This window comes from Cotesia glomerata, linkage group LG1 (assembly GCF_020080835.1).
Source record: "Cotesia glomerata isolate CgM1 linkage group LG1, MPM_Cglom_v2.3, whole genome shotgun sequence".
NCBI classification, from domain to species: domain Eukaryota; kingdom Metazoa; phylum Arthropoda; class Insecta; order Hymenoptera; family Braconidae; genus Cotesia; species Cotesia glomerata.
The window spans coordinates 36,926,592-36,939,163 of NC_058158.1; the positions used below are offsets into that span (position 1 = coordinate 36,926,592).

A 12,572-nucleotide genomic window follows, 5' to 3' on the forward strand; every position below is an offset into this window, starting at 1 on the left:
ATAATAATCTATTTTAATCAAATTAAAAATAATTGTTAATCGTACATACATAGTAAAGGTCAAAATAAGTATCTTTTCTTTTTTTTTTTTTTTTTTTTTTTTTCTAACAAAATGACTAGTCAGGAGTATTATGGCCAAGAAATGAACCTCGTTGAGGTTATTCGTGATGAATTACGCCAAGCCACAATCGAGGTGAGAAGAAATCACCGAACAGAAGAACAAAATAAACGTCGAGCTTTGGGAGAAATAATAAAAAATGATGACTCCTGGACTTTAGACACAATTATTAAAAAAACAAAAGATTTGAGAAAAAAACCTTTGTCGATTGACGATTATATCAAGTTGCAAAATTCCTTGATTCAGGTAAAAATAATTTTATATTATCATTGATAATAAAGACTATATAAATTTTTTTAATGAAAATTAAGTCAGCCGACATTTAAAAATTTTTAGAATTTTTTTTTATTAAAAATAAATATTAAAAAAAATTAATTTGTAAAAAACTTGAAAAACTGTAAGTGCAATTTTTAAAAAATATTTTTTTGTTCTAATTTAATTATTAAAAAAAAATAAAAAAATTAAAAATGTCGGCTAACTTTAGTATTATATTTTTTTAATTAAATTAACAGGATGAAGAAAACATCAAAGGATTTTTATCAGTCGGTGGTTCAATAGCAGCGTTGATTCGCGACCTAACGAGCATAAAACCCAGCATTGAACTAGCCGCTGCACATTGTTGCTGTAATATTGCTCTTGGAAATAAATCACAGTGCACAACTTTGTGTAAATATGCGGGTCCTTATTTAGTTGAGCAATTAGATACTTTAAGCAATCCTCTCTTGGTAATATCTTTAGTTTTATATTATTTACTAGAAATTTTAATCACATAAAGTCGTAATTAAAAGCTTGAACAACATCTGAATGCTAATTTTAGGAAATAAGTGCCTGGACCGTTGGTAATCTGTGTGGAGGCAGTAAAAATGCATTTAAAGCACTGTATGCACAAGGCTGTCTTTGTCGTTTACTTTCACTATTGCGTGATTGTGACATAATCATCTTACCGTCAATTATTTATGCAGTTACCCAGTGTCTCAACGAAGGATTTGAATTAATCAAGTAAATTTCAGGACTTTGATTCTATATACTATAATTATGTATTATAAATTATAAATTATTCAAATTCATTCATTCATTTATTTTTAAATTACTTTTTTTAGCGACTTGGAGGCTGTCGAAATGTCTAAAGGAATAATTGAGCGAGGTTGTTATGATAATTCGTCTGGTATCTGGGTTTTGGCACTTTTATCTTCCAAATTAGAATGTCGCGAGACTCTTTGTACCATTTTATCCTCAGTATTTGACTTATTGATGGTTAAGATTAATGAAGAGCCTTCTGATACTAAATTAATAACAGCGGCTATGAGATTGCTGGCAAATTTAATCCCCGAGTCTACTGGTTTTGCTGCTAATGTCATTTTTTACAATCCCAAGTACTCAATTACTGATGTCGAGAAATTATTTAATAGATTGTTGCTTTATCCACACGTTCATGTGAGAAAAGAAACTTTATGGTTATTAGGTAAGTTAAAATAATAATTCAATTCGTTAATTAATTAATATGAATTAATTAACATATCTTATAACATATTATCATTGCCACAGGAAATCTTTACAACCATCCTCAAGAACAAGTGAGTCAAGCGGTTAAAGATTTACTGCCTCGCCTAGATAATTTAAAACTAGCCATCCAGTCAGTCACTATCTAAAATCTAAAAGATAGTTAATCGTAAAACTTGTGACCAGGTATATATTTAAAAAAACAATTAAATTAACAATGCATAATAAATATTGTGGAAAGACACTGATAAATATTTTTTTTTTTTTGCATAGATAACTACTTATAAATATTAAAATGATAACCGCGTTGCTGAAAACCTTCTTCTGGGTGACATGGTTGATAAGGCGTTTATATTTTCAGCCAAATCTTCGATGCAACCAACTTTAACGACATTGAAATAAAGTTTACCCATAATACTAGCCGTTGGACTGTCTAAATTTTTTAGACACTGATAGAATGCATTGTCACAATCACAGTGAGATCTGCGAAAAAAAATTTATTTATAAAAATACAATAATATTTATTTACTCGAAAAATTTTATTAATTACTCGGCAACTTACTTGCTATACAATGAGTAATTAGTAAGATTATAGCGACTTCGTTGTGCGCGAATTTTCACAGGACACAAATCATGAGTCCGACAACATCTGTGATAAAAAATTGATAATTAGCGTTATTGATATTCCATTTAATTTTATTTAATTAAAGAAAAAAAAGTTTCATGTCAATGTACTACTTACTGATCGATTTCAGTATCTGATCCGAGATCATGATAATTTTCGGCAATGTCTCCAGTTCCACACCATTTAGTACCTAGAGACAATAAAGTGTTTTATTGTCATAGCTAAAGATCAATTTAAACGGTATATAATTATCGAGTATTGATTTTACCTGGCAGTATACCAGAAAATAAATTAAGTGCATGAGTGCCAAACATGTTGGCTCTTTCGAATGCTCCTTTGGGTGTACTCTTAATTTTATCTTGAGATCTTTGGATTCTGTCTAACATTTCACATCGATACATTAAACTGGTCATTTGTGAAAATGCTATCTCTGTTGGATGCGATGAGATCGAAAGATTTCCGAGTACCTCTCCAGCTTCATTTGGTTCGCTGGAACAAAAAAATTTTCGTCAATATTTTAAGTGACGATAAGCTTATTTAATAATTTAATTTAATTATTTAATCGTTAAAATGTACTGGATAATTTTTTGTAAAGTATTATTACTAGTTTAAAAATATAAAAAGTATTACTATACTCTGTCAGGTGAATAGTTTTTTTTTTTTTATTAATTATTAAATTAAGATGACTTACTAAACTTCAATAATATCACAATTGAGCATTTCATTATTTTCATTAATATCAACGACTGCTACTGTCTGATCATGGTAATAAACAGCCCGCTTAAAATCGGGCGATCGTAATTTAACACTAGGTAAAAAAACTCCTCTTAGTCCTTTGTAAGTACTTCTTGCTAAAAGTGGCTGTGATAAACTGATATCCCAGGTCACTAAAAGCTCCAACAACACCAACAACACTTTTACTCCCGAGCTCATGTCTCTGTTGACTGTTTCGCGTCGCGGAAGTCCATGTATTACCGCTCCCGCTTTCGCGATTCTCCTCCTACTCTTTCATCATTTTATTTTATCAGTTTCCAATATAAATTCAAACCAGTACAAGTCTTCCTCCTCCAATCTTGGGAGTAAGAGTCAAAGTTTAACACTGGATACTTACGAAAATGTCAGTCAGTCAGTCACCTTACTTACAGAGGTTGCTACATATACCGCGGCTATAGAATGCCTAGATCGATTTAGCTTTTACATAAATAATTTATACACTTGCACTTATCAATTTTCCCTCAAGTCTTTTTTTATACTTAAAAATAAAACGTTTACCGGTACTATGTTTTATACTACACTAACCGGGCGACTTGATTCGATAGACTTTAAATTCCACGTTTTCTCATTCATCGGGTGGGGGCTACGAATTAAAGTGGGACAATCAGCCTGAATGGGTAGAAAAAAAGTAGCACGTGAGATTTCTTGTTGCGGATTTTCTCTTTGCTTAGCAAAAACAACCAAACAAACAGGCTAATTTTTATCAAATAGGAGATAAATTTCTCTGTCAACAATCTCATGAAAGTTGGTTAAAGAGTATCATTTAACAAACCAGTAATTAAAAACATCATTGCTGATTAAAATGAAGATGTAGTCGATCCAAATCAAAAGATGCATTTAGTTTGTGATGACGATTACCTTCAACCATCAGAAGTCGATCAAAAATCAAGTAAATATTTCAACAATATAAATCTTCATTAATTACAATTAATCATTAACTATGCGTTAATTTATTATAATAAATTCCAGTTTGCTAATGATGAGTTTTAACACATAGAATACAAATAATTAGTATGGAAATCTTCCTGAACTGTAAGTGGTCAAACGCCACGAAGCCAAAGGTTTATTCTGGAGAAATCAACTTTGAAAACAAATTTATCACAAAAAAAATTTAGTTGTACAAAAAATTCGTACACTTTATTATTATTTTACTAAAAAATATTTAAAAAATTTAGTACATCATTAAAATAAATTTATTGCTTTAAAATTGAATCTCTTCACCGTGAAATGATTTATTTCATTTTAATATCTGCAATTTAGATTTTAGTTTAGATATTTTTTGTTTAAAATTCTAATAGTTTTTCATTGTTGATGGTTTGCTGTCATATCCTGTTGGCTTTGAGAAACGTTAGATTTGAGAGGGCAATCATGAGCACGACTTGTACTTAAAGTTATGCTTATCGGCGTGGCATTCAAAAGTTGCAGTCTCACTGGACACTGTTTATATCCTAGTTACGAATAAACAAAAATAAATATTATATCCATTACAAAAAAATCATAATCATAATGAATTACATAATCAAATAAAAAAAATATACCAGCATGATGAGGACCGGAGCAATGGCAGCAGACAGGATTGTTCCGAGGACGAGAACAAAATTCAACGCTATGAGGTTCTCCGCAGCGTACGCACCGAGGCAAGTGTCTGCAATTGGCAGCCACGTGCCAAAACCCCTGGCATCGGTAGCACTGAAGCACTCCATCAGATTGCTGGCTATTTGATCCTTCTGCCGAGTTACCAGGAATAACTCCTAGTTGATAAGGTCCATTTACTCCATTGGCAGTCGATCTCCACCAATTAACGCGCTCCGGTAATGCACTAAATCTAGCTGCGCCAAAGAAATCAAGCCCCTGACTCAGCAAAAGTTCATATTGACAAGCATCCAGGACCTGAAATAACATAACAGTTATTCTTCTGTATCATCAATCATCTGAATGTCATAAAAGCGTTCATGACCTCAACCCGGACGTACTGCCGGTATCTCTCGATAGCTGAGATAGTAATTCCTTGCTTTATAAGCGCTGTCTTTAAATCTTCCAGAGGAATAGCCCAAGGAACGTCACGCAGGTAGACTGATTTCAGATGCTTTGAATCACGAGCGGAAAACCGGGCCACCTGTCGTTCGTTCAAGATGATTAGGTTTCTATACTAACTATAATAATACTGTTGCTTATTCTCGTTCTACTTGATGAAACGAGGTCACCTTTCATTGTCACCTCATAACAGGCCGATTACGAAGCATTTACCTGGATAGACCCCTGAAATCTTCGGGATAAATGGCCCCGCTGAACGACTTTTTCCGCGTCTGCTTCCAGTGAAAATGTCGCTATTAATCCACAAGACGTTTGTGAAACATTCCAACTACCCGATGGCTCAGACTCTCGTATGGCTTCCTCCAAATAAACTTTTGACAATTCATCCGGCAAGCCCTGAGGATGACTGTTGATTGCTCTCGACACGTACAACGAACAAGCTGGCTCGTCTTCATGCTTTGAATTTTTATCGTCAGTCACCTCGTCTCCCATCCTAAGTGAGGCCTTCAAAGCAGTATTTTATACACTGAAAAATTTTGTTCCGTTATGACTAAGATAAAGATGATATATAATTTATTCATTCAAATAATAGATATTGTTCTTTGATATTATTATTCAGATTTTAGATAAGACATACCTTGACAATCTTCTTTCGTTTTAGTTGAGAAGAAAAAAATAAAAATTACAGCGCACATGTCAATCGTTGCCCACTTCACGTTTCATTTTTTTGTTTGTTTATTTTATTTTGTTATTATTATTTATTTTTAAAGAATTTATAGGCATTATCATTTAAAACAAAACGACAAATTTTATTTATGTATTCGTGTCACATACTTGTAGCCTGAATATGTAAAAACAAAATTTGAAATGGTGAAGTTAATGCTCAGTGGCGCTGGTGTATGCATAACTGCTAAAAATAAAAAATATTATGCTGCTTTGCTGTTTCTGGCTTTGTGTTCACATTCACAGAGCGTAAGAAAGTTCAGGGATAAGCACTTTAATTTATATATATGTATGAATATTTTTATTTATTTAATAATTATTAAAATGACAATTATTAAATGACAGAACTATGAATATTTTTTTATTAACGTCAGGCTAATTATTTAAGGAAGCAGCAATGACTGTAAGTATTGAAAAATTTTTCTTTTTATAATAAGGTTATATTGACTTTGACATTTAGAATAATAAATAAATGGTTGACATTTTAGGATACTCCGAAACTACCCTTGCCTCTCAATCCTATTAAATCAAGCCCTTTGGAGGAAAGAAGATTGTGGGTAGGAAATTTAGATCTTAGAATTAATGAGTAAGTATTGTAATTATTTAATTAAAAGTAAATTTTATTGTCATGTGTGATATTGAAAGCAGACATAAATATTTCTTTTTGATTAAAAATTAAAACGTAAAAAATTTGAATAATTGCTATGCGTATTGGAAAATTATATTTTTTTTTTAATTATAATTTTCTTCGCAATTGAAATTTATGTCTGTTATCTTCAATATCACTAGCTTTTGAGAATAATAAAAATAAATCTGAATTATTTTTTCCAACTGGTACCAACTATTGAAAATCGTTCAAAAATATGGGAAAATCGAAAAGTTTGATCTGCTCTTCCATCGATCTGGACCACAAGCTGGTCAGCCAAGAGGTTATGCTTTTGTAACGTATGTGACTGTTGAAGATGCTGAAAAAGCAAAAAAAATTCTACATAATGCTAAATTAGGATCTAAGAATGTCATCGTCCATTGGGCTCACACCGTTTCTGAGGTAATTTGAGTTAAATATTAATTTATTTATTCATAAACATTTTTATCATTGTAAGTAAATTTTCAAATAATTAAATTTTTCATTATTTAATGTTGACTTTAATTTTTGAGACTTTATTGAATACTGAAAAAAAAACAAAAATACATTCATCAAATGATAAGTGTAGCAATTAATAATTGATTTGTTAATTATTAATTATATAATCTATATAATTAAGAGAAAAAGCAAAATTTTATGTAAAGCATATTTTTATTTTAAAAGCAATTTTTATAGTTAAATTTGATATCATTTGAAAGCTTTTGTATCTTTTTACAATACTAAATAATTTTCGGTGATAGTCAATTTTTTGGAGCAGTTTTAAATAATTTGTTGATTCTATAAGTTTGTTTCGTGACATTTTCAATTAAATAGTTGTTAATATTTGAATTATTACTTAATCAACAGATATAATCCTGTATTTTTATCATTAAAAAAAATTGTTAATATTTGTAGGTGGAAAACGACAAGGCAAAACCACTGATTGACATTCCAGCTCTATCAGGTGCCAAAAAAGAAGAAAAAAAAATAAGTCGCGAAATAGCGATACAAGCAATTGAAGCCAAATTAAAATTAATGAAAGAATGTGAAGAAGAATTCGAATTGAACAAACCTTTAGTTGGTAATCCAATAATTCGGCAGTACCAAAAGCCTGAAACGCCAAAACCATCATCATCAAGCAAACACTATCTCCATCGACATCACCAGAATCGTCCATACTCCAGATCGAAGCCGAGAAGATAAAAATAGCTCCCGACTATATTTTTATTAATCAAATATATTTAATCAATAGTGGCTTTTTAAACAATTTTTATCCATGACAATTGTAAGTCGTCCTACTGTGTCTTCGTTTATAAGTGTTTTTGAGATTTAATTATACACATATATATTGTCAAAAAATTATTTTCGTTGCTTTGTATGTGATTAAAACTCAACGAAAACTATATATCAATAACTAAAACAAAAAACTACGAACTGAAGCTCTATGATATTATTGTACAAGTAATTTATTAATTAAATACGCATTTCAAAAAAAAAACTAATTTTAATAATTATTATTATAATTACAATTAAAATATAAAGCTTATCAACTAATAATAACTTATTTCATTTTTTCCATAACTTCGGCGAATAAATCTGGATTGTATTTATACTTTCCTCTCATGTGGAAAGGTAATGGTACAACACTAGGACAGGGTAATTGCCCAGGTACCTCACATATACAATGTCTAGGGCAACCATTACCGAAGTTTGCTGGATTTATTTTTTTCTCAGCTGCAGCTGCCTCTTTTTCCAGCACATCTTGTGTTTTGCCAACGACTTTTATTAAATGTTCCATGATTTCTTCTTTCGTTCTGCTTTCAATATCAATCAACATCTTTTTGCCATTTGCTACAATAGTTTAAATAAAAATTAATCATATTAAATCAAAAATACTTGGCAGATTATTTTTCATAGATACATACCATAGTAACATGTGATAAATGGTGAGGGAGTCAAATTTTTAATTGAAATTATTTGTACATCAGGATTTCTGTATTGAACTTGTGGAACATACCAAAAGATAAAATCTCTGTAATAAATAATTTTATCGTTACCATTATAATATTTTATTAGAAAAAACAAATGGTAAATAAAATTTTACTTTGCTCCTTGATGATGTTCACCGTGTGTATTGTAATTAATTGAAAATACTTGAATGCCATTTTTTAAAGCCAATTTTCCAGCATTTAAATATTTCATTGTTCTCCTTATAGGAGCTGCTCCTATCATGAACGGCATTTTTAAATTATTTATTTATCCAATTTTTTAATAACTAAACACTCGCTCCAATGCTAAATTTTCTGTCAACTTTAGGGTTATGTCCGATTTTACCGACGGACTCGATTGAACCTCACTAACATTTAATATATAACAGCATATAAGAGACTAATGTCAGTGCTCCACATTTATTTGCTTCGTGCACACATATACTACTTCAAGAGTAAGTATGTATTGTGTATACTTTAGTGTTCCTTTAGCATCCAAAAACTCCACTCGCCTTTTTGGTGGCGCTGTCAGTATGCATGAATACGTACTTCATACACCTACACGCTGTTAATGAACTAGTATTAGTATTTTTGTGCACGGAGCGAAACTTAGAACATACATGTGTGTGTAACCGGGCTGATTTTTGTATGCACTGAATAAATAAAATCTCAGCCACCTTTCTCTGCTGCACTTTCTGTGAACCAGCTGTTACGAAAAAATTCTTAAACATTAATTAATAACTAGAAAAAAAAATTAAATTAATTGTTGCACCATCTTATTGATCCAGGTAATATTTTACTTAATTTTAACCTCGTAAATATTTTTTCAAATTCAATATGTTTGTGAATAGAAATAAATAACACTTCTTGTGCGTCAGGTTATCAAGATGAGTGAATCAATGACCGCTAAAGAAATTCGCCAGGCTTACATCGATTTTTTTAAGGGAAAAAATCACGAGTACGTTCATTCAAGCTCTACGATTCCTCATGATGATCCAACTTTACTGTTTGCCAATGCTGGAATGAACCAGGTATATTTTTTATGATACTAAACTTGGAGACATCTGATAATTTTTAGAATTTTTTTAACAGATAAATTATAGTAAGAAAAATTTATTCAAAAAATTCCATCTTTAAAAGCTCTAAAAAATTATGAATGAAATTTTTTAAAAATAATTTTTTATACTTAATTTATTTTTCAAGAAAAATTAAAAAATTGTCTCTGCTAATTTTAGTGTCATATATTTCTAACTTAACATGTGACTATAAATTATTATTTTTGAGGAAAAATTATATTTTTATTTTTAATTGCAGTTCAAGCCCATTTTCTTGGGTACCGTGGATCCAAACAGCGACATGGCAAAATGGGTGCGAGTAGTAAACTCTCAAAAATGTATCAGAGCTGGAGGAAAGCATAACGATCTAGACGACGTAGGCAAAGATGTTTATCACCACACGTTTTTCGAGATGATGGGCAACTGGTCTTTCGGAGACTACTTCAAGAAAGAAATATGTACTTGGGCTTGGGAGTTTTTGACGCAGATGATGAAGCTGCCAGCAGATAGGTTGTACGTTACCTACTTCGGTGGAGATGAAAAAGCAAACCTCGCTCCAGATGAGGAGTGCAGACAGCTGTGGCTGTCAGTAGGAGTTCCAGAGTCCCACATCTTGCCAGGAAGTATGAAAGATAATTTTTGGGAAATGGGAGAGACTGGGCCGTGTGGTCCATGCAGCGAATTGCACTATGATCGCATTGGTGGTCGAGAAGCCGCTCACTTGGTCAACATGGATGACCCAGATGTTTTAGAAATCTGGAATCTTGTGTTTATTCAGTTCAATCGCGAGTCTGATGGGAGTCTCCGTAATTTGCCGAAGAAACATATCGATTGTGGTCTGGGTTTAGAGCGTTTGATTTCTGTTATTCAAAACAAGCGTGCTAATTACGACACTGACTTGTTCATGCCGCTGTTCCAAGCAATTCAAAGTGGCACAGGAGCGCGACCTTATACGGGGAAAGTTGCCGAAGAAGATCAAGACGGAATAGACATGGCGTATCGTGTGTTGGCTGATCATGCACGTACTATTACCGTCGCCTTAGCTGATGGAGGAATGCCAGACAACACCGGAAGAGGATATGTATTGAGAAGAATTTTGCGTCGTGCTGTTCGTTATGCGACTGAAAAACTAAATGCAAAGCCTGGTTTTTTCGGATCTCTAGTCATGGTAGTCGTAAATTTACTCGGTGATGTTTTTCCAGAATTGAAGAAAGATCCCCAATCTATTATTGATATTATTAATGAAGAAGAAACTCAATTTTTGAAAACACTATCTCGGGGACGTAATCTTCTTTACCGTACAATTGCCAAACTAGACAACGCTAAAGTTGTTCCAGGAGATGTTGCCTGGCGTCTTTACGATACTTATGGATTCCCTGTTGACCTTACGCAATTGATGACGGAGGAAAAAGGCATGGAAGTTGACATGGTCGGTTATGAAGAAGCTAAAAAAGCAGCTCAGCTTGCATCCCAGAGTAAAGCTGGGGGTGTTGATGACCAAATAAACCTTGACGTTCATGCAATTACAGAATTGCAGAAAATGAACATTCCTCCTACGGATGACTCTTTTAAATACAATTATAGTTCGACGGACGATAAAAACTCCGAGTATACGTTTGAATCGTGTGCAGGTACTGTGATAGCAATGAGGCGCGCTAGGAAATTTGTTGAAGAAGCATTACCAGGAGAAGAGGTAGGAATTTTACTGGACAAAACTTGCTTTTACGCTGAACAGGGAGGTCAGATTTACGACGAAGGGTTTTTAATAAAAGAATCGAATAATCAAGATGATAATACTGAGATTCGTGTGACAAATGTTCAAGTACGTGGTGGTTACGTTCTTCACATCGGTACGGTGGGTACTGGAGTCCTGAAGAAGGGTGATAAATTGCAGTTAAATATCGATACTGCTCGAAGACGTCTTATAATGAGTAACCACTCTGCAACTCATGCACTCAACTTTGCCTTGAGAAAAGTTCTCGGCACTGAGGCTGACCAGAAAGGATCGCTCGTTGCTCCCGACCGTCTGAGGTTCGATTTTACAAACAAAGGTGCTATGGCGACGAAAGACATCAAGAGCGTTGAAGAGTCGACTGTGGGCTTAATAGAAGATAATAGAAAAATTTATGCTAGAGAAAGTAAACTGGGATTAGCTAAGACTATTCAAGGATTACGAGCAATGTTTGAGGAGACTTATCCAGATCCTGTGAGAATAGTTAGTATGGGTGTACCGATTGAAGAGCTGGAGAAAAATCCTCTTGGGCCTGCAGCCATGACTACCAGCGTTGAATTCTGTGGAGGTACACATCTACATTACACCGGACACATTGGAGACTTTGTTATTGCTTCTGAAGAAGCAATCGCCAAGGGAATCCGCAGAATCGTTGCTTTAACTGGTCCAGAAGCTGCAAAAGCTCTTAAAAAGGTTGAAATATTGCAGAACCAGGTCAACGCTATCGAAGAAAATATGGCCAGTGATAAGGAGTTTAAATTTACTAAAGAACACACGAAGAATATTCTAGAGCTGTTGAATGATGTCTCACAGGCTACGATAGCTGCTTGGAAAAAAGATACTCTGAGACTGAAGCTCAATGGAATGAAGAAAACTCTAGATGATCGGGAACGTCAAGCTAAAGCTGCGGTTGCGACCAGTGTACTGGAAAAGGCAACGCTGATCATTGAAGATAAAGCAGGCACACCTGTATTAGTTGAAGAATTTCAGGCTTACAATAATACTAAAGCTCTCGATGCTGCTCTAAAAAAAGTCAGAACTCTGTCGCCTAATACAAGTGCTTTATTTTTCTCAATTGATGAAGACACCAAGAAGATCTTTGCCCTTGCGTCAGTACCTAAGGAAGCGGTTCAAAAAGGCTTGACTGCCAATGAGTGGATTCAGGCAATTGTGCCGTTGATAGGAGGAAAAGGTGGCGGTAAAGCTGAAGCTGCGCAAGCTTCTGGCCCCAATTATTCATGTCTCAAAGAAGCCATGAAAATTGCAAGGGAATACGCTTCTTCAAAGCTTGGTAATTAATTTATTAGGAGTTTTTAAATTTTTGCATCCACTGAAAAATAATTAATTTGCAAAATATTATTTATAATCAAGTTTAAAAAATTTTTCACGTGTTTTTGAA

At 33.1% G+C, this 12,572-nt stretch overlaps 6 protein-coding genes across 7 annotated transcripts; 3 read left to right on the top strand and 3 right to left on the bottom strand.

The window, feature by feature from the left end:
• Positions 1-88: 88 nt before the first annotated feature.
• Positions 89-2,470, top strand: LOC123259106. The gene is made up of 6 exons (XM_044719376.1): positions 89-363; positions 630-842; positions 935-1,116; positions 1,218-1,579; positions 1,663-1,803; positions 1,891-2,470. Exons 1-5 carry the CDS (start codon positions 112-114, stop codon positions 1,764-1,766), a joined length of 1,113 nt encoding a protein of 370 aa, XP_044575311.1. The 5' UTR covers positions 89-111; the 3' UTR covers positions 1,767-1,803; positions 1,891-2,470.
• LOC123259126 lies at positions 1,794-3,502 on the bottom strand. Its single transcript, XM_044719398.1, has 5 exons — positions 2,934-3,502; positions 2,511-2,731; positions 2,360-2,432; positions 2,180-2,266; positions 1,794-2,100 (listed from the first exon to the last, which is right to left on the bottom strand). Exons 1-5 carry the CDS (start codon positions 3,173-3,175, stop codon positions 1,908-1,910), a joined length of 816 nt encoding a protein of 271 aa, XP_044575333.1. The 5' UTR covers positions 3,176-3,502; the 3' UTR covers positions 1,794-1,907.
• Positions 3,503-4,210: 708 nt separating this feature from the next.
• Positions 4,211-5,926, bottom strand: LOC123259117. The gene is made up of 5 exons (XM_044719385.1): positions 5,688-5,926; positions 5,264-5,576; positions 4,974-5,132; positions 4,555-4,906; positions 4,211-4,464 (listed from the first exon to the last, which is right to left on the bottom strand). The coding sequence occupies exons 2-5, from the start codon at positions 5,540-5,542 to the stop codon at positions 4,319-4,321; spliced, it is 936 nt and encodes a 311-aa protein (XP_044575320.1). The 5' UTR covers positions 5,543-5,576; positions 5,688-5,926; the 3' UTR covers positions 4,211-4,318.
• An 86-nt stretch (positions 5,927-6,012) lies between these two features.
• On the top strand, positions 6,013-7,896 carry LOC123259136 (probable RNA-binding protein 18). Of its 2 annotated transcripts, XM_044719415.1 has the most exons (5): positions 6,013-6,062; positions 6,146-6,176; positions 6,262-6,359; positions 6,608-6,821; positions 7,314-7,896. In XM_044719415.1, the coding sequence occupies exons 2-5, from the start codon at positions 6,171-6,173 to the stop codon at positions 7,599-7,601; spliced, it is 606 nt and encodes a 201-aa protein (XP_044575350.1). In that variant the 5' UTR covers positions 6,013-6,062; positions 6,146-6,170; the 3' UTR covers positions 7,602-7,896. The 2 variants fall into 2 exon arrangements, with proteins under 2 accessions (XP_044575350.1, XP_044575342.1); XM_044719407.1 differs by having other exon boundaries at positions 6,030-6,176.
• Positions 7,855-8,823, bottom strand: LOC123259148 (probable 28S ribosomal protein S25, mitochondrial). Its single transcript, XM_044719428.1, has 3 exons — positions 8,503-8,823; positions 8,324-8,430; positions 7,855-8,249 (listed from the first exon to the last, which is right to left on the bottom strand). The coding sequence occupies exons 1-3, from the start codon at positions 8,637-8,639 to the stop codon at positions 7,960-7,962; spliced, it is 534 nt and encodes a 177-aa protein (XP_044575363.1). The 5' UTR covers positions 8,640-8,823; the 3' UTR covers positions 7,855-7,959.
• Positions 8,824-8,971: 148 nt separating this feature from the next.
• Positions 8,972-12,533, top strand: LOC123259086 (alanine--tRNA ligase, cytoplasmic). Its single transcript, XM_044719355.1, has 3 exons — positions 8,972-9,174; positions 9,265-9,417; positions 9,701-12,533. The coding sequence occupies exons 2-3, from the start codon at positions 9,274-9,276 to the stop codon at positions 12,470-12,472; spliced, it is 2,916 nt and encodes a 971-aa protein (XP_044575290.1). The 5' UTR covers positions 8,972-9,174; positions 9,265-9,273; the 3' UTR covers positions 12,473-12,533.
• The last annotated feature ends 39 nt before the right edge of the window (positions 12,534-12,572 follow it).